The 27,579-nt window shown below is 64.6% G+C and overlaps 4 protein-coding genes across 9 annotated transcripts; all 4 read left to right on the forward strand.

The window, feature by feature from the left end:
• Positions 1-1,588: 1,588 nt before the first annotated feature.
• Positions 1,589-5,350, forward strand: TAGLN2 (transgelin 2). 2 transcript variants are annotated; one of them, XM_069878881.1, is made up of 5 exons: positions 1,589-1,691; positions 3,716-3,912; positions 3,990-4,164; positions 4,774-4,876; positions 4,955-5,350. In XM_069878881.1, exons 2-5 carry the CDS (start codon positions 3,733-3,735, stop codon positions 5,094-5,096), a joined length of 600 nt encoding a protein of 199 aa, XP_069734982.1. In that variant the 5' UTR covers positions 1,589-1,691; positions 3,716-3,732; the 3' UTR covers positions 5,097-5,350. The 2 variants fall into 2 exon arrangements, with proteins under 2 accessions (XP_069734982.1, XP_069734981.1); XM_069878880.1 differs by lacking the exon at positions 1,589-1,691 and having other exon boundaries at positions 3,673-3,912.
• A 379-nt stretch (positions 5,351-5,729) lies between these two features.
• Positions 5,730-16,132, forward strand: CFAP45 (cilia and flagella associated protein 45). 2 transcript variants are annotated; one of them, XM_069878757.1, is made up of 11 exons: positions 5,730-5,895; positions 9,387-9,523; positions 12,107-12,248; positions 12,670-12,840; positions 13,008-13,186; positions 13,376-13,505; positions 13,771-13,917; positions 13,997-14,110; positions 15,182-15,375; positions 15,571-15,795; positions 15,958-16,132. In XM_069878757.1, the coding sequence occupies exons 1-11, from the start codon at positions 5,740-5,742 to the stop codon at positions 16,031-16,033; spliced, it is 1,671 nt and encodes a 556-aa protein (XP_069734858.1). In that variant the 5' UTR covers positions 5,730-5,739; the 3' UTR covers positions 16,034-16,132. The 2 variants fall into 2 exon arrangements, with proteins under 2 accessions (XP_069734858.1, XP_069734859.1); XM_069878758.1 differs by lacking the exon at positions 5,730-5,895 and having other exon boundaries at positions 9,466-9,521; positions 15,958-16,131.
• Positions 13,736-22,420, forward strand: VSIG8 (V-set and immunoglobulin domain containing 8). Of its 4 annotated transcripts, none has more exons than XM_069878832.1 (8): positions 13,736-13,740; positions 18,953-19,002; positions 19,696-19,871; positions 20,417-20,618; positions 20,701-20,865; positions 21,017-21,139; positions 21,225-21,378; positions 22,206-22,420. In XM_069878832.1, exons 2-8 carry the CDS (start codon positions 18,954-18,956, stop codon positions 22,375-22,377), a joined length of 1,041 nt encoding a protein of 346 aa, XP_069734933.1. In that variant the 5' UTR covers positions 13,736-13,740; position 18,953; the 3' UTR covers positions 22,378-22,420. The 4 variants fall into 4 exon arrangements, with proteins under 4 accessions (XP_069734933.1, XP_069734932.1, XP_069734931.1 ...); XM_069878831.1 differs by lacking the exon at positions 13,736-13,740 and adding an exon at positions 17,636-17,639; XM_069878830.1 differs by lacking the exon at positions 13,736-13,740 and having other exon boundaries at positions 18,949-19,002.
• A 1,422-nt stretch (positions 22,421-23,842) lies between these two features.
• On the forward strand, positions 23,843-27,163 carry CFAP126 (cilia and flagella associated protein 126). Its single transcript, XM_069878398.1, has 5 exons — positions 23,843-23,860; positions 23,963-24,025; positions 25,224-25,304; positions 25,394-25,570; positions 26,636-27,163. Exons 1-5 carry the CDS (start codon positions 23,843-23,845, stop codon positions 27,161-27,163), a joined length of 867 nt encoding a protein of 288 aa, XP_069734499.1.
• Positions 27,164-27,579: the final 416 nt, after the last annotated feature.

Here is a 27,579-nt window from a genome sequence, read left to right on the forward strand (position 1 = left end):
CCCCGGGTGTCCCCCCGGTGTCCCCACCACCCGCCACCTCCCCTTCCGCTGTGGGGACCGTGTCCCCACCTGCCAGAGGTGGCCTTGGGCCCCATCACAGCCTTGGCTCCCACTGGGCCACCACGGCCACCCTGTCCCCACCACAGCCCCGTGTCCCCCTGCCACCACGGCCACCCTGTCCCCACCACAGCTGTGATGTCCCCCTGCCACCAAAACCACCGTGTCCCCTGGCTGTTCCTCGAACACTAGGGCCACCCTGTCCCCACCACAGCCCCTGTGTCCCCCTGCCACCACAGCCACCCTGTCCCCACCACAGCCATGATGTCCCCTTGCCACTAAAGCCACCCTTGTCCCCTGGTGTTCCTTGAACATTAGGGCCACCCTGTCCCCACCATGGACCTGATGTCCCCCTGCCACCACAGCCACTGCATCCCCACCACAGACCTGATGTTCCTCAAAGACTAGGACCACCCTGTCCCCCACTCAAACCTCACTGCCACCAAGGCCACCCTGTCCCCACCAAAGCCACCGTGTCCCCCGGTGTTCCTCAAACACTAGGGCCACCCTGTCCCCACCATGGACCTGATGTCCCCCTGCCACCACAGCCACCGTGTCCCCCAGCGTTCCTCGGACACTAGGGCCACCCTGTCCCCACTCAAACCTCACTGCCACCACGGCCACCCTGTCCCCACCACAGCCCTGATGTCCCCTTGCCACCAAAGCCACCGTGTCCCCTGGTTGTTCCTCGAACACTAGGGCCACCCTGTCCCCACCACAGCCCTGATGTCCCCTTGCCACTAAAGCCACCGTGTCCCACAGTGTTCCTTGAACATTAGGGCCACCCTGTCCCCACCACAGCCCCATGTCCCCCTGCCACTACAGCCACCCTGTCCCCACCACAGACCTGATGTCCCCCTGCCACCAAAACCACCGTGTCCCCTGGTTGTTCCTCGAACACTAGGGCCACCCTGTCCCCACCACAGCCCTGATGTCCCCTTGCCACTAAAGCCACTGTGTCCCCCGGTGTTCCTCGAACACTAAAGCCACCCTATCCCCACCATAGACCTGATGTTCCTCGAACACTAGGGCCACCCTGTCCCCACCCAAAGCTCTCTGCCACCAAGGCCACCCTGTCCCCACCACAGACCTGATGTCCCCCTGCCACCACGGCCACTGCATCCCCACCACAGACCTGATGTTCCTTGAACACTAGGGCCACCCTGTCCCCACCACAGCCCTGTGTCCCCCTGCCACCAAAGCCACCGTGTCCCCTGGTTGTTCCTCGAACACTAGGGCCACCCTGTCCCCACCACAGCCCTGATGTCCCCTTGCCACTAAAGCCACCGTGTCCCACAGTGTTCCTTGAACATTAGGGCCACCCTGTCCCCACCACAGCCCTGTGTCCCCCTGCCACTAAAGCCACCGTGTCCCCCGTGTCCCCCGATCCCCAGCCCCCCCCGTCCCCCCTGCCCCCACGGCCACCCTGTCCCCACCACAGCCCCATGTCCCCCGTGTCCCCCGGTCCCCAGCCCCCCCGGTCCCCCCAGCCCCCCCGGCCGCCGCCCGGTCCCCGTCCCTTCCCGGTGTCCCCCCCCGGACCCGCCCCGGCCCGGGCGGTGCCGCCGCGCTGACATCAGCCTGAAAAGGGAGCGGGAGCGGCGGGGGCGGCAGCGCCGGGACAGCGGCTCCGGGTACGGGGGGACCGGGACGGGGGTGGAAACCGGGATGGGGACACAGACGGTGATGGGGACGCGGATAACGGGCATGGAAACGGAGTTGGGGACCGGGACGGGGACCGGGAGGGGGGGCAAGAGCGGAGTCAGGGGCGGCGGTGGCGACCGAGGGGCGTGGGAACCGAGCTGGGGACCGCGACCGGGACCGAAACGGAGACGGGGCCGGGGCTGGGGACCGGCGGGGCCGCGATGCCCTGGGGTGTCCCCGTCCCCCCACCCCGCCCCGCCCGGTAACGGCTGCGGAGCCACCGGGACACGCGGCCGCGCCCCGACCGGGGGGGGAAAGAGGCTTCCGGGGGGTCCCCTGGGGCTGGGTCCCCTCCCCGCTGTCCCCAGGGTCCCCAGGGGGGTCCCCGGGGGGGGAGCAGCCCCCTCCCCGCCGTCCCCAGGGTCCCCAAAGCGAGTGCAGCCCCCTCCCTGCTGTCCCCAGGGTCTCCAGGGGGGGTTCAGCCCCCTCCCCACTGTCCCCAGGGTCCCCAGAGTGGGTTCAGCCCCCTCCCGGCCGTCCCCAGGGTCCCCTTAGTGGGTTCAACCCCCTCCCCAGGGTCCCCAGAGTGGGTTCAGCCCCCTCCGTTCAGCCCCCTCTCCGCCGTCCCCAGGGTCCCCAAAGCGAGTGCAGCCCCCTCCCTGCTGTCCCCAGGAGGGGTTCAGCCCCCTCTCCGCTGTCCCCAGGGTCCCCAGGGTGGGTTCAGCCCCCTCCCCACTGTCCCCAGGGTCTCCAGAGTGGGTTCAGCCCCCTCCCCGCTGTCCCCAGGGTCCCCAGGGTGGGTTCAGCCCCCTCCCCGCTGTCCCCAGGGTCTCCAGAGTGGGTTCAGCCCCCTCCCCACTGTCCCCAGGGTCCCCAGAGTGGGTTCAGCCCCCTCCCCGCCGTCCCCAGGGTCCCCCGCGGGGTGGCCGGGGTGCGTCCCGCTCCCCCCCCAACCCCGGTCCCGCCTGGGCTGTGTCGGGAAATGAGCTCTGTCTGCACCAATTTCAGCTCCTCTTTGTTTCCCAACCGCTTTGGCCCCGGTCCGGGCGCTCCCTGCGCTCCAGGGAAGCCGCTTCGCTCCCCGTGGGCGCTGCCTGCGCCCGGGGCACCCCACGGGCTCCCTTCGGGGCGCCCCACGCCAGCCGCGGCTGCTGGGTGGCTTCCCGAGGGCTTGGGGGTGATTCTCCTCCTGCCCCGAGGAGCTGGGGGGGCTCAGTGGCCGCTCCCGGTGAGGGGAACCCCGAGTGGGTCGCTCCCCATCACGATCCACCGCGACGCGGCCAGCGGGGCTGGTGGGGACCCCCCAAAACCCTCATCGAGAGCAGCTCGGGGTCCCGCTTCCACCTGCCAGCCTCGCCCCGTCCCCCCCCAAACGCCGGGGGTGACGGATGCGACGCGTGCCCCCCGTGTCCCGCGTGGAATTGGGGTCTGGAGCACCCTGGCCGCGTGTCCCCTCGCCTCGCGCCAGCTCCGACGCGGGTGGCACCGGCTCCGGGGGCCGAGCAGCTGCGCTTTGGCCAGGCCGGAGGGTCCGGCTTCCGTCCCGGACCCCGCGCTCCCCGAGCCAACCCCGGATCTGGCACCCGTCCCGAGCAAACGGGCGAACGCCGCAAACAAGCTTCGACTGGCAGCCGGCGCTTGCCAAGCGCCCTGAGCGGCCGCGGCCGGGATGCTCGGGGTCCCAGCTGGCACCGAGGAAGGAAACGGGCAGGGCAGAGCCCGGGCAACGCCTGGCACGGCCGATAAGGCTCCGCGCCGGACGCCCAGGCAGCCTGGCCGCGCAGATTTAGGCTGGACACGAGGGGGAATGGCCTCAAGATGGTAGCGGGGAGGCCCTGGAACAGGTTGCTCGAGGAATTTGTGGCTGCCCCATCCCTGGAGATGCTCACGGCCAGGTGGGATGGGGCTTGGAGCCCCTGGTGCAGCGGGAGGTGTCCCTGGGCAGGGGTGGGACTGGATGATCTTCGAGGTCCCGTCCAACCCAACCCGTTCCGTGACTCCCCGGTCCTCGCAGACACCCCAGCTGTCGGCATGGCAAACCGAGGACCGGCGTACGGCCTCAGCCGGGAGGTGCAGCAGAAGATCGACCGGCAGTACGACCCCGAGCTGGAGCAGATCCTGGTGCGGTGGATCGTGGCGCAGTGCGGTGCGGACGTGGCGCAGCCGGAGCCTGGCAGGGACGGATTCCAGCAGTGGCTGAAGGACGGCACCGTGAGTCCCCCGGGGCCAGCCGGGGCTGGGGAGGCCGCTGGGCCGCTCCGGTTGACCCCCCGGTTCTCTCCGGGTAGGTGCTGTGCCGGCTCATCAACAGCCTCCACCCGCGGGGCCAGGGGCCGGTAGCCAAGATCCAGGCGTCCACCATGGCCTTCAAGCAGATGGAGCAGATCTCCCAGTTCCTGCAGGCGGCCGAGCGCTACGGCATCGCCGCCACCGACATCTTCCAGACCGTCGACCTCTGGGAAGGTGAGAGGCTGGGTGGGCGCGGGGGGGGACGGGGACGAGGACGGGGACAGGGATAGGGATGAGGACAGGGAGGGGGACAGGGACAGGGATAGGGATGAGGACGGGGATGGGGATGGGGACAAGGATGGGGCCGGGGATGAGGACGGGGATGGGGACAGGGATGGAGTTGAGGACATGGGCAGAGATGACCACAGGGGTGAGGTTGGAGACATGGACAGGGACGAGGACGGGGATGGGGATGAGGACAGGGATGGGGACAAGGACAGGGATGGGGACAAGGATGGGGGTGGAGTTGAGGACATGTACAGGGATGAGGACACAGATGGGGATGAGGACAGGGATGGGGATGGGGATGAGGACAGGGATGGGGATGAAGACATGGACAGGGATGGGGATGAGGACAGGATGACAACAGGGCTGGGGTTGGAGACAGAGACAGGGATGAGGACAGGGATGGGGATGAGGACACAGATGTGGATGAGGACAGGGATGGGGATGAGGACAGTGGTGGGGATCAGCACAGCGATGACAACAGGGATGGGGTTGGAGACGTGGGCAGGGATGAGGACGGGGATGGGGATGGAGCTGATCCCACCGGGGCCCGTGCAGGGAAGAACATGGCCTGCGTGCAGCGGACCCTGATGAACCTGGGCAGCCTGGCAGTGGCCAAGGGCGACGGGCTCTTCGTGGGAGACCCCAACTGGTTCCCCAAGTAGGTGTTGGGGGCCGGGGGGGGGTGGGTGCCGGGCCGGGGGGTCTCGGGGGTCACCGACACCGCCCGTTCCCGCAGGAAGTCGCAGGAGAACCGCCGCGTCTTCTCGGAGGACAAGCTGAAGGAGGGTCAGAACGTCATCGGGCTGCAGATGGGCACCAACCGGGGCGCCTCGCAGGCCGGCATGACGGGGTACGGCATGCCCCGCCAGATCCTCTGAGCGCCAGCCCCCCCCGCCGCCGCCACGGACCAGCCGGGCGCCCCTCCCAGGTGCCCCCCCAGGTTTTTTTCCAGGACCAAAGCCTTTTTTTATTATTATTATTCCGCTGGGTGCAGGTGGGGGGGTTCCACGCTGCACACCCCCCCCCTCCTGTACCCCCTCCTGTGCCTTGGGGGCCGGGGGGGCCCCCTCAGACCCCCTGCTGTGTTGGGGGGGCTCCCTGTACCCCAATAAACAGCTCCTCTTGTTTCCAGGCTCGGGCTGTTGTGATTGAGGGGGGATCCCAGGGTGAGGGGACCCTGGGGACGGGGACCCCCATGGCCTCGGGGGGCGGGGCCAGCGCCGAGGGGCGGGGCCAGCGCCGAGGGGCGGGGCCAGCGCCGAGGGGCGTCCGCTCTGATTGGGTGGAGCTGGGAAGGGGGTGTGGTCATAAGCGAGGGGGCGTGGCCTATGGGCTCTGTCTGGGGGCGGGGCCATCGCTGAGGGCCGTGAGCTCTGATTGGTTGAGGTTGCGGAAGGGGGCGTGGCCAGAGTGGAGGGACACGGCTCTGATTGGCTGCGCCCGCCTAGGGGGCGTGGCTACGTCCTCTTCCCGCGCCGCGAACGGCCGCGCGGACGCGTTGCCATGGCGACGGCCGGCGGGATGGTGAGCGCCTCCTCCCCGGGGTCCCCCCGGGTCCCCGCTCCCCCGGCTCATGGTTCCTCCCACCCCCGGCAGCCCGCCGCCCTCCCCCGCCGCCGCTACCGGCGGAGCCACCGGGGCCCCGCGCTGGACGAGACGCTGTTCGCGGAGCCACGGGTAAGGGGGCACCGGGGGCTGCGAGCAGCGCGGGGGGGACGCGGCAGCAGGGACCTTCCCAGCCCCCGGGGTCCCGGTGCCCCCCCCAGCCCTGGGGCCCTGAGCAACGGGGGTCCCGGTGCCCCCGCCCCCAGCCCTGGGGCTCCGAGCAACGGGGGTCCCGGTGCCCCCCCCCCCCCCCAGCCCTGGGGCTCCGAGCAACGGGGGTCCCGGTGCCCCCCCCCCCCCAGCCCTGGGGCTCCGAGCAACGGGGGTCCCGGTGCCCCCCCCCCCCAGCCCTGGGGCTCCGAGCAACGGGGGTCCCGGTGCCCCCCCCCCCCAGCCCTGGGACTCCGAGCAACGGGGGTCCCGGTGCCCCCCCCCCCAGCCCTGGGGCTCCGAGCAACGGGGGTCCCGGTGCCCCCCCCCCCAGCCCTGGGGCTCCGAGCAACGGGGGTCCCGGTGCCCCCAGCCCCAGAGCTCCAAGTGCCAGGGGACTCGGTGCCCCCCAGTCCCAGAGCTCTGAATGTAGGAGCTGGTGCCCCCCCCCAGCCCCAGGGTCCCAAGGGTCGGGGGTCCCGGTGCCCCCCCCCAGCCCCAGGGTCCCAAGGGTCGGGGGTCCCGGTGCCCCCCCCCAGCTCCAGAGTCCCAAGGGTCGCGGGTCCCGGTGCCCCCCCCCAGCTCCAGGGTCGCCCTCAGCTCTCCCACCCCTGTGCTCCCCATTTTTAGCCTCGCTCAGGGACCCCAACATCCCTTTTTCTCTGGGAAGGCACAAAATCCACCCCAGCCTCCCAGGAGCTGAGACCACCTGAGCCTCTGCCCTTGAACCAGGGTAATTAGTTAATTATTGAGGCAAAGGAGGTGCAGGAGGTGGGGTCTGTGTGGTTGACGGCTCGTGGTGCAGAGTGAGTCCTCGGAGCAGGCGCTGGAAGCTTCCAGAGCAGCTCATTGCTGATGAATTCCGGCTCCCATCGGGAGCTCCGAAGCCGATCCCCTTGGAGACGAGGCGGGATCGCAGAGGTCCCTGACCTCCTGGCTCAGTGCCCTGGCCGCGGAACAAGGAGATGAACAGCAAGCGGCAGCTCCTTCCTCTCTGGTCTTGTAAGGAAAAGGCTCATTTCCTCCATTCTCGTCCCTCGGGTCCTGCGGGAGATCCCAGGACAGAGCTCCAGCCGCTGGACGATGGTGTTTTCCAGGCGAAGGGGGCAGAGGGTGATGTTTTCCAGCTTCCCCCGCCTCCGTTCTTGGCCCTGGATGGTTTTATGGCTCAGCCGTTGGCTCTCCCCACCCTTCACGCCATTCCGGCGAGGCTGGAGGTACAAGGGCCAGGCTGGATGCTGCTGGAATTTGACCCATCCCATCTCAGATAAAACACCGGGAGGTGGGGTGGGAGATTCCCACAGGGATCGCGCCGCGTCCGATGCATTCGTTCCTCGCAGAGCCGGCGTTCGCAGCTGCGATTCCCTCGCCTGGGTCTTATCTGCTGCCACAGCTCCGTCCGAAGGCGCTTGCCAAAACCAGGGGAGTGGAAGGAAGCGTGTAATGACGATTAGTCGATGCCTGGGAAGGCACTGGAAGAGGTTCCCCAGAGCAGGGGTGGCTGCCCCATCCCTGGAGGGGTTCAAGGCCAGGTTGGATGGGGCTTGGAGCCCCTGATCCAGTGGGAGGTGTCCCTGCCCATGGCAGGGGTGGGACTGGATCTTTAAGGTTTCTTCCAACTTAAACCATTCTATGACTCGACTCCTAGGAGCTCTCCTGGCTTTGGGGACAAGAAGCTGCGGCAGATAACGCCGTTATCTGTGTTTACACGGGTGTTTCAGGGCCAAACCCCTTGATTCAACAGCTCCTACCTGGGGCCCGTGGCACAGGGGAGCCGCTCCGGTGCCACCTTCCCCAGGTTGTGGGGGAGCCCGTGGTGCTGGGTCAGCAGACGCATGAAATGGAACCGCTGCGGGTCCGTAAAATGGAAATGCTGCCAGCAGCGCGTTCCCAGGGAGCCCTCAGCGTCCGGCCGACTGCACGGATCCCTTCCAGCCGTCGCTCCGGGTTTCAGAGCCGAACAAATCAGGGAAAGCGCACGCCTGTGTATCCCTTGGATCCACTCTTGCCGTTCCCTGGCCTGGGTGGGGATTTTCCTGGGAAACCTGCACAGTGGGTGGACCCGGGGAGCTGACCCTGGACTTGGGCTGACCCCCTCGGTTGCTGGGGGATCGCTCTGCAAACCAGTGCCTTCTCCAAACCACGGGGTTGCTTTCCCAGGAGGACAGGATTCCTAGTCCTGCCCATCAGGGACCCCTCAGCCCTGCAGAGAAGGACTTGGGGGCTGGTTGATGAGGAGCTCGACATGAGCCCACAGCGCGCGCTTGAATCCCAGGAACCAACCTGGGCTGCATCGAGAGAAGCGTGAACAGCAGGGAGGGAGGGGATTGTCCCCTCTGCTCCTCTCTGGTGAGACCTCATCTGGAGGATTGTGTCCAGGTCTGGAATCCTCAACAGAAGAAGGAGATGGAGCTGTTGGAGCAGGGCCAGAGGAGGCTACAAGGATGATGTGAGGGCTGGAGAACCTCCTGTGTGAGGACAGGCTGAGAGAGTTGGGGTTGTTCAGCCTGGAGAAGAGAAGGCTCCAAGGAGAACTTAGAGCAGCTTCCAGTGCCTGAAGGGGCTACAAGAAAGCTGGGGAGGGGCTGTTTTCAAAGGCTTGTGGGGATAGGATGAAGGGGAACAGGTATAAACTGGAGAGGGGCAGATTTAGGCTTGATATAAGGAAGAATTTCTTCCCTCTGAGGGTGTGGAGGCCCTGGAACAGGTTTCCCAGGGAAGTTGTGGCTGCCCCATCCCTGGAGGGGTTCAAGGCCAGGTTGGATGGGGCTTGGAGCCCCTGATGCAGTGGGAGGTGTCCCTGCCTGTGGCAAGATGTTGGATGATCTTTGAGGTCCCTTCCAACCCAAACTGTTCTGTGATTCAAGGGCTGGTGGTTCCTGTGGGGCTCCACGCGTGTTCAGAACACCCCTTGGCTGCTCCCATCCCTCAGTGGCTCCCACGCAGGGTGGAATCTCTCGTCACCCCACAGCTTGGGACACTCACTAGATGGCAGCCTTGGCTGGAGCAGAGAGACCAGCCTCAGCCTGGCTGGTGTGGGAGGATTCTCCATCCCTTGAGATGTTCAAGGCCAGGCTGGATGGAGCTTGGAGCCCCTGATGCAGTGGGAGGTGTCCCTGCCCATGGCAGGGAGTTGGAACTGGACGATCTTTAAGGTCCCTTCCAACACAAACAATTCTGTGATTCCAATTTGGTTCTCTCAGCCCTTAGAGCTGTGTCTCCTGAGGGAAAGAGCCCTTCCCGTGCCCAGACTTCACTGCTCTTGGTGCTGCTGGAGTGTATTCACCAGAAAGCATCGTGGGAGCCTGCGACCTCTCATTCTTGGAGCCCCTCTGTGCCCGGGAGCCAGGGACAGAGAGCTGGGCACGGGGTGTTGGCAGGAAAGCTGTAGGAAACCCCATTCTTTCTTGTAGAACCTGCAGCAGTTGCCCTCTGACAGCCCCATCGTGATCCTTCGAGATGTTCAGACAGCCCCCAACGTCCCTCCCACCGATGGGCACAAGCCCGAGACCATCCGTATCATCACCAAGGACCACGTCCGCGACCTCGTGTAAGTCCGAGGGGATGAGGAGCTCTGTGGGGCTTTCGGGCTCCGCGTGTCTCTCACAGGCACCTCCCTGCACCGAGCTTGTCCCACAGTTTGCTTGGACACCCGCCTGTCCCTGCCCGTGGCAGATGGGTTGGAACTAGATGATCTTTAAGCTCCCTCCCAACCCAAACGATTCCATGATTTTGGGGAGCAGGCATGGGCAGCGCGGCCGTTGCGCCTGGGGCCAGCGAGCGCTGAGCACTGGGTGTTTTACACAGACACTGAATCACCCGAAGAACCAGTAAAAAAAAGCAACAAAAAGCCTTCTCAGCAGCCAGACGAGCTCCCACGGGCTGGGTGCAGGTGGCATCTGCCCTCGCCCCGTACCAAACGCTGCATCCCGTGCCCTGGAACAGAAAAAAACCCGTGTGAGAAAGGCAGTGGAGCCTCCACCAGCCCCTGCGCAGCCCGAGCCGAGCCTGGCTCTGCAGGGATGTGTTATGAGCAAGGCTGAACTCTAAGAACCCTGGCGTTAATTACTACACCTCGTTAAAAGCCTGCAGCACGCAGACGGGAATAGGGCCATTATCCCGGTCAGCTCCAATTTAGCCTCATTTTGACCTCCCTAAGTTTTTCCTTGCAGTTGTCGCTGGGTGGCCAGGTTTATGGAATCGTAGAGTAGTTTGGGTTGGAAGGAACCTTAAAGATCACCCAGTTCCAACCTTGCTTCCTGTTTTGAACTCCATGCAAAGCCCTTGCACCCCGTAAAAAGCTCTTGCACCCTGTAAAACGCGGCAGCCACCCCTGGAGGGTCGGGGCTGGGGGCTGAGGGGAGGGGAACGGCCCGGGGTGCAGGACCAGGATCTTCCCGTGCGATTTCCCCACGGCTGAAGGTGGAGGCGAGGGTCCAGATGTGCTGCGGGGCCACAGCTCCAGCTGAAGCTGGTGGAATCCTCAGCAGAAGGAGGAGATGGAGCTGTTGGAAAAGAGGAGGCTACAAGGATGGTGCGAGGGCTGGAGAACCTCCTGTGTGAGGACAGGCTGAGAGAGTTGGGCTTGTTCAGCCTGGAGAAGAGAAGGCTCTGAGGAGACCTTAGAGCAGCTTCCAGTGCCTGAAGGGGCTACAAGAAAGCTGGGGAGGGGCTGTTCCCAAAGGCTTGGTGTGATAGGATGAGGGGCAATGGGGATAAATTGGAGAGGGGCAGATTTATACTGGGCATAAGGAGGAATTTCTTCATGATGATGATGGTGAGACCCTGGCCCAGGTTGCCCAGGGCAGGGGTGGCTGCCCCATCCCTGGAGGGGTTCAAGGCCAGGTTGGATGGGGCTTGGAGCCCCTGATCCAGTGGGAGGTGTCCCTGCCCGTGGCAGGGGGTGGGACTGGATGGGCTTTGAGGTCCTTTCCAACCCAAACTATTCCATGATTCTCTGACCTTCTCATCCGATTTCCCCTCGGCCAAAGCTGAGGGCCCAGGTCCGGCTACGCCGCGGGGTCACAGCTCCAGCTGAAGCTGATGGAAACTGTTTGTGCTGGTTTAATTCCTGAAAATCAGGCCCTAGACATCCCAGGCTGGTCAACCAGAGCCTGAGCCGGCCGAAGCAGTGGCCACTGTGTCATTACCTTTATTAGTGCTGTGGTCACCATTAGCCACTCTTTAAAGCGTCCTGGAATCCGATGCTGTGATGCAGCTCGGGAGCGATCATTATGCAGGTATCTGTTCCTATTCACCAGGGTGGATGAAAGGTGACACACAATAATAATGAGTAAATTCTTAGTCCCGAACATCTTCAAAGTGCTGTGCATTTGGTTAATATATGCTCCTGCACCCCACGCGTCACCATGGTATCTGAGTAATACAAAGAGTAATTAACTCCTTTACAACTCCCCTGGAAAACAGCCCCGTGTTATTATCCGCATTTTTACAAGTGGGGAAATGGGGGCACCAGGAGCTTCGGTGTTTTCCTCTAAACCGCAGCGTGAGTCACGGGCAGTGTCCTGGGGAGACAGAGAGGGGAGAGGGTGCTCCGTGTCTGGGCAGCTCCGGGGATGCGTTTCCTCATCCGCAGATGGAGCCGTGTGGATTCCTGGGGCTGCGGAGCTGAGCTCGAGCTCTGCAGGTCTGGAGCCGGAGCAGCCCGAGTGTCATTAAAAAAGCGAAAAGGCAGCTTTGCTCCCCAAGTTCTGCAGGGAACAGAGGTTCCGATCGGCACAAGAGTCCGTCTGGGGGACAGGGGTGAGCGTCCCCCTGGAAAAGGGGTCACAGCTCTGGTCAGGTTCTTCCCAAATGAGACTGGGAAAGTCAAGCTGAACTGAAATACCTTCTGTGTTTTCTTTACTGGGCTGACTGGACCTGTGCTGGGTGGGTTAGGGATTTTGCAGGAGGCTCCTACCCACCCTGCTGAGCATCACTGCTCGCTCTGGTTCTTCCTACCCCTCTGCCCGTGGCTCAGGAGCTCCCTGCGATGCTCCCAGCACCGAACCATCCCTGCTGTGGGCAACCCAAGCAGGAGCCACGGCCGGGCAGGGACAGGGAACTGGGAGAGCTGCTGGGATCCCGTATCGCTGACTGCTCTCTCTCTGCACCCCGTTCCCCGTCCCACCAGCATCCCCGCAGAGAACCCGCCAGCGTCCCTCATTATCCGTCAGGAGGATCTCCGGCGCATCAAGGAATCGGCTCGAGTCCTGACCACGGAGGAGCGTAAAGCCAGGCTGGCAGCCCTCAAAGCAGAGAAGGAAGCTGCTCTCGTAGGCATTCTCCCTCCTATCCCCTTCTTCCCTCCTTGCCAACAGGTCCTGGGCCACAGGAGGAGGCAGATGTCCCCGGGCAGAGCCCCCCTTGGGGATCAGAGCCAGGCCACCACCTCCATCCCTCTTTGCCCTCATTCCAGCCACCCGTCGCGGCTGAGCAGTGGGCAGGGGCCGTGTATCTCACCCCTCGGCTGATCCCCAGCCCGGGGAGGGCTGTTCAGCCCATGGGTGGGGAGCGAATCCCGTGCTGCTTGCCCGTGCAGCTGGGATGAAGCTTCTGAATTTCTGGGAGCCTGTGAAGATGCTGGCGGGGGCCTCCTCGATAGGACGAGGCTGGAGGAGCCCCCTGTGCCCCTCGTCTCCGTGCCACATGGCTCCGGAGGGGTCCAGCTTTTGGCAGCCCAGCCTGTCCCCTCAGGAGCTGGTGAGGGAGCGCAAGAGTGAGGCGAAGCGCAAGGCTCTCCTGCAGCAGAAGGCAGAGAAGCTGAGTGAGCTGGAGGAGGAGGCGCGGGAGCGAGCCCAGTACGTGCGGCAGCGGGCGAACAGGATGCGCATGGAGCAGGAGGATGAGATCAAGGCGTTCAGCGAGGTAAGAACTCCCCCAGCATCCCCCGGCTGCGCAGGACCAGGTCTGCCGAGAGCCCTGAACCCCGCTCTGCTTGCTGCTGCCTCTCCATCCCTTTGCCCCGTCCCTGTCCGTGTGTCTGTCCCTGCTGCCATCGCCAAGTCTGGCTCAGAGACCTGTTGTCCCCACAGATGATCCATGGTGCCAAGTGCAACATGATCCGCGACACTCAGATCCTCGAGAAGCAGCTCATCGCGAGGGAGCTGGAGGAGGAAGAGAAGCGCCTGACCACGATGATGGAGCTGGAGAGGAAAAAGGCCAACGAGATGCAGGAGGGACTGGAGAAGAGGAGGAAGCAGGAGCTGATCAGGTTTGCGAAAGGGTCCCTCTTCCCTGCAGAGGTGTCCTTCCCGTTCTGGCTTCACGGCACGTCTCCCAGTCACAGCGGTTGGAGTGAGCCCCACAAGGCAGCAGATGCACCTCCTGATGTCCGTGCCGGCGTTCCCAATTCTGGGAGTGGGACGGAGCCAGAGGGAACCTTCCGCTCTCTTCTTTCCAGAGGGAGGCAAGAGCTTGTGAAGCAGATTGAGAAGAACGCAGAGGAGCGCGCTCTGAGAGTCGAGCAGCAGCACCAGGAGGCTCAGAAGATGCTGAAGTACCTGGAGAAACTGAAGATGGAGGATCTGAAGGTGGGAACAGTGACCTGGGGGGAGCAGAGGGAGGTTTCCCCCTTGTTGGAAGCTTGGCAAAGGGCTGGATTAGTCTCATGGGGTGTGTGGAGGTGGCAGCTGGTGGAATTAAAGCTCTGGTCTCCTGGGGAAGTTGAGGCATCTCCAGAAAGTGACCTGAGGTGCTGAGCGTTGCGGGTGGGTCCTCTGGAAGGCACACGGAGAAGACCGGAGGCAGCGCTCCGGGCTGCAGCGTTCGCCCTCTCACCCTCTGTCCCGTTTTCAGGAGCTGGAGCGGAAACAGGAGCAGCAGAAGAAAATCCAGGCTGAGATTAAACGCATCAACGATGAGAACGTGAGGCTGAAGGAGGAGCAACGGGAGAAGGAGAGGATGGCAGACGAGCAGGTGCTCGAGTATCAGAGGCAGAAAATGGTAACGAGGGAGGCTGAGTGGCCCTGGCAGAGGAGCGGAGGCACCTCGGGGAGCTGCCACGAGGCTCTGTCCTGCCCAGGAGCATGAGGCGGCCTTCGACGCCGAGCAGGAGAGGATCCGTCAGGAGAAGGAGAAGGAGATCGCACGCTTGAGAGCCATGCAGGAGAGGGCCCGGGACCACCAGGCAGAGCAGGTGAGCAATTTGCTGCCCTGCGATGTCCTCCCATGCTCGCTCGCTCACCACCTTCCTCGCAGCCACTCCAGCAAAGCGAAAGCTCCCCTAGATGTGGTGGCTCCATCAGGGCATTGCAGGCCTGATCCAGCATGTGGAGATGACACCAGGCTGAGGGTGCAGTTGTCACACTGGAAGGACAGGATGTCATCCAGAGGGACCTGGACAGGCTGGAGACGTGGGGCTGGGAGAACCTCAGGAGGTTCAACAAAGCCAAGGACACGGTCCTGCACCTGGGTTGGGGCAATCACCGCTTTCTAGCCAGGATGGGGATGATGTGAGAGCAGCCCTGAGGAGAAGGACTTGGGGGTGATTGATGAGAAGCTCGACATGAGCCAGCAACGTGCACTCACAGCCCAGAAACCACCCATGTCCTGGGCTGCATCAAGAGAAGCGTGAACAGCAGGGAGGGAGGGGATTGTCCCCTCTGCTCCTCTGTGGTGAGACCTCGTCTGGAAGATTGTGTCCAGTTCTGGAATCCTCAACAGAAGAAGGAGATGGAGCTGTTGGAGTGGGGCCAGAGGAGGCTACAAGGATGATGTGAGGGCTGGAGAACCTCCTGTGTGAGGCCAGGCTGAGAGAGTTGGGGTTGTTCAGCCTGGAGAAGGCTCCAAGGGGATCTTAGAGCGACCTTCCAGTACCTGAAGGGGCAACAAGAAAGCTGAGGAGGGACTGTTCACAAAGGCTTGGAGTGATAGGATGAGGGGCAATGGGGATAAAATAGAGAGGGGTGGATTTAGACTGGGCATAAGGAGGAATTTCTTCACTCTGAGTGGTGAGACCCTAGAACAGGTTGCCCAGTGGTGGCTGCCCCATCCCTGGAGGTGTCCAAGGCCAGGTTGGATGGGGCTTGGAGCCCCTGATCTAGTGGGAGGTTGGAACTAGGTGGGCTTTGAGGTCCCTTCCAACCCAACGTATTCTATGAGTCCATGTCCTGGACGAGTGCTGACCCTGCCACGGGGACGCGGTCGGTGCTTCCACACCTCCCACCGAGGGAATCTCTGCAGTGTCCCCGCTCTCACCCTCTGTCAGGACGCGCTGAGAGCCAAACGCAGCCAAGAGGCGGCCGAGCGCGAGTGGCGGCGCAAGGAGAAGGAGGCGGCGAGGAAGAGAGCTGAGCTGCAGGAGCAACTGAATCGCAGCCGCCTGGAGCAGATCACGCAGCGGGAGCTCCGCATGGCCGTGCAGGTGCAGCAGGACCGCAACGACTTCGAGAGGATCCTCAGGTGAGCGAGACGCTGCTGTGTGATTCCTGGCGAGGCAAATGGGGGCTGAGAGAAGGGCGAGGGTGGCCGGGGGCTGTCGTGGCCACAAGCGGGCACGGCCCGGGGCTCTGGTGCCAGCCGAAGCCTCGCGGGGAGGTGGTTGGCACCGGCACCGGCTGCAACGGGACCTTTCATTCACCCCGAGCTCTCGCCCAGGGCCCAGAGGGAGCAGATAGAGAAGGAGAAGGCGGAGGAGGCGCGGAGGGCAGGCCTGCAGCTCGCCCACGCCAGCGATATCCGGCGCCAGATGCAGGAGCGGCAGCAGCAGCTGGTGCGGGAGCGGGCGGCCGCCTTCGAGGAGTGCCGCAGGCTGCAGGAGGAGGCTCGCCAGCGCAGCCAGCGCATCGCCCAGCTCAAGAGACAGAAGATTGAGGAGCTGAGGTGATGGGTTTCCAGTGCCTGCTTACTTCTCTCCTTGTCCCTAAGTCCTTCCTGGTTTCCCACCATCTCCTGACCCCTGGGGCCACCTCAGAGGTTCCTGTGGATCCTCCAAACAGAATCTGCTCCTGGGCCACGGTCCTAACACTCTTCTTTCCTCTGCAGAGCCTGCGGCATTCTGGACAAGTACTGCACCCCGCTGGAGCGGAGAGCTGGGATCCAAGCAAGCTCAGCCCCATGAGGAGCAGAGCTCCAGTTCCCCAGCAACTTAGGGCCTTCGCTTTTCTTAGGCTGAATTTTCTGCCAACAGAGACATTTATGGAGCAGACAGAGTCTTTCATCCTTCTGTCACCTTGTGTTTGCGAGCTGGGAGCTGCCCTGGGAGCCAGAGTATCCCAAAGGCTCCTTAGAACCGTGGAACAGTTTGAGTTGGAAGGGACCTCAAAGATCATCCAACATCTTGCTATGGGCAGGGACACCTCCCACTGGATCAGGGGCTCCAAGCCCCATCCAGCCTGGCCTTGAACCCCTCCAGGGATGGGGCAGCCACCACGGCTCTGGGTAACCTGTTCCAGGGCCTCCCCACCCTCAGAGGGAAGAAATTCTTCCTTATGTCCAGTTTGAAACTGCCCCTCTCCAGTTTATCCCCATTGCCCTCATCCTATCACCCCAAGCCTTTGTGAACACCCCCTCCCCAGCTTTCTTGTAGCCCCTTCAGGTTCTGGAAGCTGCTCTAAGGTCTCCTTGGAGCCTTCTCTTCTCCAGGCTGAACAACCCCAACTCTCTCAGCCTGTCCTCGTACAGGAGGTTCTCCAGCCCTCACATCATCCTTGTAGCCTCCTCTGGGGCTGTTCCCAGTCCGTGCGAGGCGCTCAGGTCGGGTCCCTGTGAGCCAGGCAGGATTGTCTCGGCACACTCGGCCCCCGCTGCCCACAGCTGCTCCCACCCTGCAGTGTCACCTCCGGGCCCTGTGGCCGAGCCAAGAGACCAGAGCATGATGCAAAGATTTCAAATCCGTTTGGGTAGGGACTGGCAGCTTCAGAGCGCCGGGATCCCGTAGGAGTGGCTCTGATTAATTGCCAGAGCAGTTGAAAAATAAGGAGAGCCGGCAAAGGTGAGACTGCCCAGGGCAGGGGACAGCTCAGAGGACTTTGCTGGAACCCTGAGCTTGTTCCAGGGCTGGTAAATAAGGAGGAGGAAGCACCATATCCCTTGTTTATCCCTTCCTGGTGTCTTCTCCAGCCGCTCTGTGTCCCCACGAGGCTGAAGGTGTTCCTGGTGCTGCACAGCAGCTGCCACCCAGTCTCAAGTGAGACCCTCACGGCCACCACGTACCCTGGACCCACTGGGTCCTCAGCCAGGCGGCACAAAAAGCATCTGTGGTGCCTCCAGCCCCGCTCCGTGTCCCTCTCGGTCCCCACCGAGCAGCCACCACCTTGTGCTGGGCTCAACCCCAGCGTTCTGAGGCCGCGGGGGCATCGAGGGCGCTGTGACCCCCAGCAGGCAAGTGGCTCAGGTGGAGCATCTCCTCCACCCTTCCTGCAGGAGCAGGAACGCAGGAGTCACTGGCCAGAGCCCCAGTGAGCCCCGGACCCATCGCGGCGCCATCGGCCTCGCCGCATCGAAGCTGCCCTTGGGCCAGACCCGCACCGAGGTCCCAGACGCGGCCGAGCACGTGCGGCACTGAGCCCGGTGCCCGGCGCTGGTCGGGGAGGGTTAACCAGCAGCGGTGAGCTCAGCTCGGGGCCAGTAAATGGAGCAGCTCTTGGCCCCGGGGAGGGTTTGGGACCGGCCGGGCGGTGCTGCCGAGCTGGCTGGGGCAGTCGCGGCCGGGAAAGCTGCAGCGTGCGGAGCAGCGCCCAGGGGCACGGAGCAGCCGGACACGGGCCAGACAAGCTGCACCCGAGCAGCCAGGGAGGGACAGCCCAGCCCTGCCAGGGAACGCGGCCGCCGCTTCCCAGGGCCACAAACAGCCCTTGTGTGGTTCCTCCATCCGCTGCCGAGCATCCCTATCCCAGCTCCTCCATCCATGGCCGAGCATCCCTATCCCAGCTCCTCCATCCGCTGCCGAGCATCCCTATCCCAGCTCCTCCATCCACTGCTGAGCATCCCTATCCCAGCTCCTCCATCCGCTGCCGAGCATCCCTATCCCAGCTTCTCCATCCGCTGCCGAGCATCCCTGTCCCAACTCCTCCATCCATGGCCGAGCATCCCTATCCCAGCTCCTCCAACCACTGTCGAGCATCCCTGTCCCACCTGTGCTGCTGACCATCCCTGCCCCTGCTCTGCCATCTGCGTCTGAGCATCCTTGTCCCAACTCTTCAGGCAGCTGCCGTGCATCCCTGTCCGTTGGCTGTGGAGCATCCCTATTCTGACCTCCTGCCTTCAAACCCCAGCAGGTTTTGCCTCCTCTCCTCCTCCCCTCTGCTGTCCCAGCCTCCTCCAGCTGCCCTGCTTGTCCCCTCCGCTGCGCTGAGCGAGGCTGGGGTTGTGCCACCCCTGCTCCATGTTCCCATGAGTCGATCCATGGGCTGGTGCCCCGGCCAGGTCCCCCGGCTCTGTATCCCACCAGTGCCACCAGTATGGGTTTGGTGGGAGCCGCTGTCCCCTCAGAGGCATCGCTGCGCCCGCTCATTGAGGGGCAGGACTGGAGGAGGGATCTGTAGCTTAAGTCCCCAGTCAAACCACACCTTTAAGCTCTTCCAGTTGTCCCAAGTCCTGCCTCAAGACCTTTGGGGACCTGCATGGGGCCAAGTTGGCATCTCCATGCGCTCAGCTACGCTGGGACTGCTCCCACGGGGTCCTAGGTGGCCTCTTCACACTGGAAAAGGGCCACGCTGGACCAGCAGCCAGCGGGCACCATGAGGTCCAGGACCCTCTCCGATGCCCTCGGACGGCTCCGGGCGCCCGCGGTGCCCCCGGCCCGGCTCTGGCTGGATGGGAGCCCATGGCACGGAGATGCTTAATTAGTGGGTAGGGAGCGCAGCAGGGCGGCATCGCTCACGCACAGCTTGGAGCCACTCAGTCATCCCAAAGGCATCCGCCCCACAGGGAGGAGCGCCCCGGCCCAGCATGTAAAAGCAGCCCCACGCCAGGCTGCTGCCTCGTCGCCTCGGAGCACCCTCCGCTCCCACTCCTCCTCTCTCCGGCACGGCAGCGGCATGGCAGGGCACGGCGCCAGCCTGCTCCTGCTCCTGGGGCTCATGCCAGGTAGGAGCGATGGATCCCGGACCCGCTCCCGCTGAGGATGGAGGGGACCCTGCCTACCAGCAGGCGCCGCGGGGTGCGGGATGCGCCCCACGGTCAGCAGAACTGGGGCTGGCCACGGCCGGGCTGAGCCCACCCTGTCCCAGTGGAGCTTCGTGGGACACCCGATGGGTGCTCACATCCACCAGGATGCTTGATGGATTCTCAGATCCACCAGGACACCTGATGGGTTGTCAGAATATCTGGTGGGTTCTCAGTCCCACAAGGATGCTTGAGGGATTCTCAGATCCACCAGGGTATTTGATGGGTTCTCAGATCCTCCAGGACATCTGATGGATGCTCAGATCCACCAGGACACCTGATGGGTTCTCAGAATATCTGATGGGTTCTCAGATCCACCAGGATGCTCGATGGGTTCTCAGACCCACCAGGACATCTGATGGGTTCTCAGACCCACCACGATGCTCAAGGGATTCTCAGATCCACCAGGATGCTCGATGGGTTCTCAGACCCACCAGGACATCCAGCCCCTGCAGATGCTCAACCCCAGCAGGTGGATCTGTGCCCCGTTGCGGCTCCCCGCAGCTCAGGAGCTGCAGGACGCGGCGTCGCGGGGCTGGGGTGCAGGATTGGGGTTCAGGGTTGGGGCGCAGGGTTGGGGTGCCCCACGCTGCGACGGTGCCGCTCTCTCCCCAGCTCTTCTCCAGGCCGTCAGGATCAACAGCAAAGGCCGGGAGGTGCTGTACCTGGCCAAGGGCGACTCGGTGAAGCTGGGCTGCCCCTACGTCCTCGACCCCGAAGACAACGGTCCCCAAGGTCTGGGCATCGAGTGGATCCAGATCACACCTGAGCGAACCGGCCCCGAGAAAGTGGTGAGTGTCCCCAGCCCCGCCTGGTCCCGCCGGATGGACCAGACGGAGCCCGGCAGAGCCGGCAGAGCCGGACGAGGACACGCAGGGCTGGCAGGACCCAGCAGAGCCCAGCGGAGCAGGCAGGACACGCAAGGGCTGGAAGGGCTGGGATGGAGCTGGAAGGGCTGGGAAGGAGCAGGAGGGATGAGGAACCAGGCAGTGCTGGGAAGGACCAGGCAGGGATAGGAGAGAGCAGGGAGGGCTGGGAAGAAGCAGGAAGGAATAAGAGGAACCAGGCAGGGCTGGAAAGGAGCAGGGAGGGATAGGATGGAGCTGGAAGGGCAAGGATGGAGCAGGAAGGGAAGGATGGAGCAGGAGGGGTGGGATGGAGAAGGAAGGACTGGGATGGAGCAGGCAGGGGTGGGACGGAGCAGGCAGGGATGGAGCAGGCAGAGCCAGGCAGGCACCAGCAGCGCGTTCCACTCCCCATCCACCATCCCAGCGCCCTGTCCCCCTCCTCAGCCCCCTCTCAGCCCCCTCTCAGCCTCCTCCTTTTCCTCCCCCAGTTCCTGTCCTACCACGACCACCACGTGGACTACGGCAGCGGGTCGGGGCTGCAGGACCGCGTGGCCTTCGTGCAGAGCGACCCCAGCCAGTACGACGCCTCCATCAGCCTGGCCAACGTGCAGGAGTCCGACACCGGGACCTACCAGTGCCGCGTGAAGAAAAACACCATCGCCGTGCACGAGGTCATCGTCACCGTGCAAGGTGAGCCCTGACACCCTTTCACCAGTGGCTCTCGGTGGCTCTCGGTGGCCCCGGCACCGACGTTTCCCCTCTCCCCGTGCAGAGAAGCCGGCGGTCCCGCAGTGCTGGTTCGAGGGGGAGCTGGTGGAGGGGAGCAGCCTCCTGCTGCGCTGCTACAGCCGCGGCGGCGCCTCGCCCCTCGCCTACCAGTGGGCCAAGCTGGCCGACAGCTACAGCGGGGGACACCTGCCCTCCGGCACCATCCAAGGTGGGTTCCCCGCGCGGCTGCACCGGGTGCCGGGGATGCTCGCGGCTCGGGGTCCCAGCTCGGGGCTGCGGGTACCCGCGGTTCGTGTTGGCTGCATCCCCATCCCTGCGTTTCCGGAGCTGACGCTGCCGTCTGTCTCTCCCCGTCGCAGGACGAGCTCCGGGCGACCTGCTGATCCGTAGCCTCACCAAGGTGCACAGCGGCGTCTACCAGTGCCGCGTCACCAACCGCGTGGGCTACTCCGTCTGCCAGCTCAACATCAACCTCGCGCCAAGTAAGTGCCCGCGGGGAGCCGGGGGACGGCGACGGCGCGAGCCGCGGGGACCGGGGGCAGCCGGCGCGGAGGCCGGGGGTGACAGGCTGTGCTCCCACCGCAGGGGGAAGGCAGGCGGGCATCATCGTGGGCTCCATCCTGGGCTCCCTCCTGCTCCTCAGCCTTCTCGGGCTCCTCATCTGGGCTCTGATCTGCCGCTACCGCCAGAAGGAGTGTCAGCCCGCCTGCAGCGACTGCCGGTGAGGCGCCACGGGCACCAAGCGGGGGGCACTGGGCACCGGTGGGTGTTACTGGGAGCTCTGGGTGCCACTGGGGGCTCTGGGGGGGCCTGGGGGCTCTGGGTGCCACTGGGCACTGGTGGGCATTACCGGGCAGTTCTGGGAATCACTGGGAAGCTCTGGGTGCCACTGGGCACCTGTGGGCACTGCTGGGTGCCACTGGGCACTGGTGGGTGTTACTGGGGAGCTCTGGGTGCCACTGGGCACCTGTGGGTGCTGCTGGATGCCACTGGGCACTGGTGAGTGTTACTGGGAACTCTGGGTGCCACTGGGAAGCTCTGGGTGCCACTGGGTGCCACTGGGCACCTGTGGGTGCTGCCGGGTGCCACTGGGCACTGATGAGCATTACTGGGAGCTCTAGGTGCCACTGGGGCCACTGGGCACCCATGGGTGCTGCTGAGTCCTACTGGGCACTGGTGGGGATCACTGGGGAGCTCTGGGCATTACTGGGGAGCCCTGGGCACCACTGGGAAGCTCTGGGTGCCACTGTGGGCACTGCTGGGTCCCACTGGGCACTGGTGAGCATTACTGGGAGCTCTGGGCATTACTGGGATCTCTGGGCATTACTGGGAGCTCTGGGCATTACTGGGGAGCCCTGGGTGCCGCCGGACACTCTGTTTGGGCACCAACCGGCACCGCCGGGAGCTGCCGGTGCCTGGGGACCGGGCGTTGGGAGCCCCCAGGACCCTCCAGCCGCACCGGGGGGCCCCGGGGGTCCCCGTTTGGCCCCGCCAGAGGCCGGTTGGGCTCCTCCTGGCCCTGACGGTGCCGTCGCCCTCGTCCGGCAGGAGCAGCACGGGCGGCACCATGACGCGCGGCTGCAACGTCTGCGCCCACCACGGCTACTCGCCCCACGGCATCAGCTACATGCAGTGCCAGCACGGCGACGGCGACGAGCGCGCGGCCGCTCTCATCTGCAACGACGGCCTCCGGCACCAGGTCGCCTGCCCCGCGCTGTGACCACGACGCTCGCCCACCCGCGGCCTCCCCGCTCGGAGCCAGCCCGGAGCCGCGGGCACCGCCGGCACCGAGCCCCGCGGCGCTGCCAGGGCTCGCCGGGGCAATTGAAGCCAAGAATCCGGCTCCCTCCAACCCCAACCGGCTCCGGCAAACCTCGATCGGGCCAATCCGTCTGTTTTGTTGGTTTTATTTTGGGTTTTTCGCCCCGTTTTTGTATGTCGTCCCCCCGCACCCACCTCGCTCCCGGAGCTCTCCCGTGCGATTATCGATATTTATTTCTTTCTGGCCCATCGAGCCAGCGTCCCGGCGTCGGCAATCGGGCTCCTCGAGCGCCGGCGGCCCCAGGATTGGAAGTTCGGAACAAGACAAAAAAAAAAAAAAAACCAAAAAACAAACGAAAAGAAATAAATTAAAGTGAACCCAAAGGTCCCCGTCCTGTCTCCCCACCTGGCCGCCCCAGAGCAGGCGGCTGCCAGCACCCATGGGTGCCCTGGCACCCCCAAATGTGACCCTGACCCCCCCAAACATGACCCTGACCCCCCCAAACCCAACCCAGACCCCCCAAACCTGACCCTGAATCCCCAATCCCCAGCCTGAACCCCTAATATCCACCCTGCCCCCCCCAAACCCAACCTAGATCCTCCAAATCTGACTCTGACCCCTCCAACCTGACTCTGACCAGCAACCCCCACCCTGAGCCCCCTAATACCCACCCTGAATCCCCCAAAATCTGACTCTGAGACCCCCAAACCTGACCTTGACCCCCCAAACCCCCACCCTGACCCCCCAAACCCTAACCTTGATCCCCCAAACCTAACCCTGACCCCCTCAAACCTGACCCTGACACCCCCCAAACCTGAACCAGACCCCTCCTAACCTCACCTTGACCCCCCAGCCCCCCCTTGGACCCCCAAACCTGACCCTGACCCCCCATAACTTAAGCCTGACCCGCCCTATAACCTCATCCTGACCCCCCAAACCTGACCACGACCCCCCCCAGTCCCCCCCTTGGACCCCCAAACCCAACCCAGACCCCCTATAACCTCACTCTGACCCCCCAAACCTCACTTTGACCCCTCCCAGTCCCCCCCTTGGACCCCCAAACCCGACCCAGACCCCCTATAACCTCATCCTGACCCCCCAAACCTGACCACGACCCCCCCCAGTCCCCCCCTTGGACCCCCAAACCCAACCCAGACCCCCTATAACCTCATCCAGACACCCCAAAACTCCTTTTGACCCCCCCAGGCCCCCCCTTGGACCCCCAAACCCGACCCAGAGCCCCCAAACCTGACCCTGACCAGCAGCCCCCCCCCTTGACACCCCCCAAACACCCACCCCGACCCCCCCAGCCCCCACGTGACCCCTTGGCCCCGCCCCTTCCCTCCTGGCCCCGCCCCTTCCCTCCTGGCCCCGCCCCTTCCCTCCTCTGGCCCCGCCCCCGTTGCTAGGAGACGCCGCCGCCATGGCGGGCGCGGGGCAGGTCGGGGGGGGCCGCTGGGGGGCCCCCAGCCCCCCACATCGGGGCTCGGGGTGGAGTCTGGGGGTGTCCCGGCTCCCACCGACCCCTCTCCCCCCCCCACAGTACGAGGACGCGTTCAGGCCCCAGCGCCTGCAGAACTGGAGCGTCGCCCACCCCGGCCCGCAGGTGCCCCCCGGGACCCCCCCAGAGCCCCCCTAACACCCCACCGGGACCCCCCGAGACCCCTAACACCCCACCGGGACCCCCTGGGACCCCCAGAGCCCCCCTAACACCCCCCCGGGACCCCCCGGGACCCCCAGAGCCCCCCTAACACCCCCCCGGGACCCCCCCAGAGCCCCCCTAACACCCCACCGGGACCCCCGGGACCCCCAGAGCCCCCCTAACACCCCCCCGGGACCCCCCCAGAGCCCCCCTAACACCCCACCGGGACCCCCCGGGACCCCCAGAGCCCCCCTAACACCCCACCGGGACCCCCCGGGACCCCCAGAGCCCCCCTAACACCCCCCCGGGACCCCCCCAGAGACCCCTAACGCCCCACCGGGACCCCCTCAGAGCCCCCCTAACACCCCACCGGGACCCCCCGGGACCCCCCCAGAGACCCCTAACGCCCCACCGGGACCCCCCCAGAGCCCCCCTAACACCCCACCGGGACCCCCCGGGACCCCCTAACACCCCACCGGGACCCCCTGGGACCACCCAGAGCCTCCTAACACCCCACCAGGACCCCTCCGGGACACCCCCGAGCCCCCCTAACACACCACTGGGACCCCTCGAGCCCCCCTAAAACCCACCGGGACCCCCTGGGACCTCCAGACACCCCTAACACCCCCCCGGGACCCCCCCCAGAGCTTCCTAACACCCCACCGGGACCCCCAGCCCCAGGGTACCCGAGATCCCCTCAGCCCAGACCCCCCAGGACCCTCCGCCGTCCCATCCCGGACCCCCAGAACGCCCTTGGAGCCCCTCAGCCCCAGTCTGGATGCCCAGAACCCCCTGGGACCCCTGGCAATCCCCACCCTGGACCCCCTTCGGCCCCATCCTGGACCCCCAGGACCCCCCTCATCCCCATCCTGTCCCCCCAAGACCCCCCTCAGCCCCATCCTGGACCCCCAAGACCCTCCCCTGCCCCATCCTGGACCCCCAGGACCCCTCTCATCCCCATCCTTGACCCCCACAACCCCCTTCAGCCCCATCCTTGACCCCCATGACCCCCCTCAGCCCCAGCCCAGACACCTGCGACCCCCTCAGCCCAGACCCAGACCCCCCAGGACCCTCCCCTGCCCCATCCCAGACCCCTGGGACCCCCTCAGCCCCATTCCGGACCCCCGGACCCCCCACCCATCCCCCTGCCCCACTCCGCCAGCGCCCCTCGCCGCGGGTGGGCTCCACGCGGATCATCGCCGATGACCGGGGGCACCTGCTGCCCTCCGTGTCCCGCTCCCAGGTGAGCCAGAGCCCCCCCCTCCAGCACCGGGGGGCCCAGGGACCCCATCCCCTCGCCAGATCCCGCTACGCTCCCCTTCTTCCCCGCAGGCCTCCCCATGGGGGACGTTTGTGGGGACGTGGGAGATGCCAGCGAGGATTCCCCCGGCCAGGCTGGACCTGAGCTCCCGCTCGGCCACTGCCGCTGCCCGGCTCACCCAGTGGGTCCGGCAGCCCACGGTGCTGACCCGCGCCCGCAACGGCCTCCGCACCGACATCACCGGCAAGGTGGGTGCCTCTGGCCTGGGACCCCAATCCCAGGGTCGCCGGCACAAATCCTGGGGCTCGAACCAGATTCCCAGCAGATTTCAGGGTGTTGGCGCAAGGCGGCAGCGCTGGCGCTTGGGCCACGTCTCCCCCAGCTCCAGGAGGGGGGTCCCTGGCTTCACCCCAAAATCCAGGTGCTTCACCCCGAAAATCTAGATGCTTCCTCCAAACTCTGGGTGCTTCACACCAAAACCCAGGCACTTTACCCCAAAATCCACGTGCTTCAACCCAAATCCAGTTGCTTTACCCCAAAATCTGGGTACTTCACCCCAAAATCCAGTTGCTTTACCCCAAAATATGTGTGCTTCACCCCAAAATCCAGTTGCTTTACCCCAAAATCTGGGTGCTTCACCCCAAAATCCAGTTGCTTTACCCCAAAATATGTGTGCTTCACCCCAAAATCCAGTTGCTTTACCCCAAAATCCACGTGCTTCACCCCAAAAATCCAGATGCTTCATCCAAACTCTGGGTGCCTCATCCCAAAATTCACTTGCTTCACCCCAAAATCCGTGTACTTCACCCCAAAAACCAGTTGCTTTACCCCAAAATCCAGTTGCTTTACCCCAAAATTTGGATGCTTCACCCCAAAATCTGGGTGCTTCACCCCAAAAGCCAGTTGCTTTACCCCAAAATCCGTGTACTTCACCCCAAAAACCAGTTGCTTTACCCCAAAATCCAGTTGCTTTACCCCAAAATCCGGGTGCTTCACCCCAAAATCCAGTTGCTTCACCCCAAATCCAGGTGCTTCACCCCAAAAGCCAGTTGCTTTGCCCCAAAATTTGGATGCTTCACCCCAAATCCAGGCTCACCTCTGCGCCGCTGTGCCAGCAGGAGGAGCTCACAAACCACCACGCTGCTCTGGGAGAGGAGCACCCCAGAACATCGCTGTGCTGGTGCAGAGGGGCTCCCGCACCCCTTTTCCACTCGCCGCAGCCCCCCGGGAGCCCTCACCCCAGCGTTCCTGCCCCCCCTTCTCCCACCCTCCCCCTTCACCCCGCGAGCGCATCCCACGTCCCCCTCCCACAGCCCCAGGAGCCTCGCTCGGAGGCACAAACCACCAAGGAACCTTCTGGAAGGAGCATCCCGGCATCCAGCGAGGGGATCCCGCGTGCCGGGGTGATGCCAGCAGAGCCAACAGACCCCGGAGCGGGAGCCGCGGCACCTCCCGGCTGCACCGAACGCCGGCTGGAGGAGAAAGCGTCCCCGGAGCCCCCCGCTTTGCTCCAGCCTCTCCGCAAAAGCTCCCACCAGCCTGTGGCGACGGAGCAACGTGGGGACAGCGGCTCGCCCCGAACGCCCCAAACTCCAGCCTCCCTCCGCCCTGCGTCGAGGGAGGCCAGCGCCCCACAAGCCATCCTGCCGCCGGCCCCCGATCCCAGCCCGCGGCACGGATCCAGCGGGCTCGGGGCATCGGCTGCGGGCGAGAGAGCCGGGCAGACACCTCAGCGCCGAGGGGGCTCCGCTCTCCGCCCCTCTGCCTCCCGCCAAGCATCCAGAGACAGCCAGAAACCTCCTTCCCAGGGAGACGAAGGGAAGGCGTCGGAGAAGCCTTAGTGAGGCTGAGGCCAGAACCATGCGGCCCGCGCTTGTGTTTTCATGGCAATTGGCAAAATACAAGTTTAAAATCCAATAAATCCCCTGTTTGGTTTTGGCTGCTCCGGGCAGTGACCTGGGGAGGCTGGGGCTGTGGGAACGTGGGACATGGTGCTGTGTCCCAGCATCTCCTGCTGGAATCATAGAAGCACCAGGTTGGAAGAGACCCACCGGATCATCGAGTCCAACCATTCCCATCAATCACTAACCCATGTCCCTCAGCACCTCGTCCACCCGTCCCTTAAACCCCTCCAGGGAAGGGGACTCAACCCCCTCCCTGGGCAGCCTCTGCCAGTGCCCAGTGACCCTTTCCCTGAAAAATTTTTTCCTAATATTCATCCTACACCTCCCCTGGAGAAGCCTGAGGCCGAGCTGGA

The sequence above is a fragment of the Phaenicophaeus curvirostris genome, chromosome 29 (assembly GCF_032191515.1).
Source record: "Phaenicophaeus curvirostris isolate KB17595 chromosome 29, BPBGC_Pcur_1.0, whole genome shotgun sequence".
Taxonomy (NCBI): domain Eukaryota; kingdom Metazoa; phylum Chordata; class Aves; order Cuculiformes; family Cuculidae; genus Phaenicophaeus; species Phaenicophaeus curvirostris.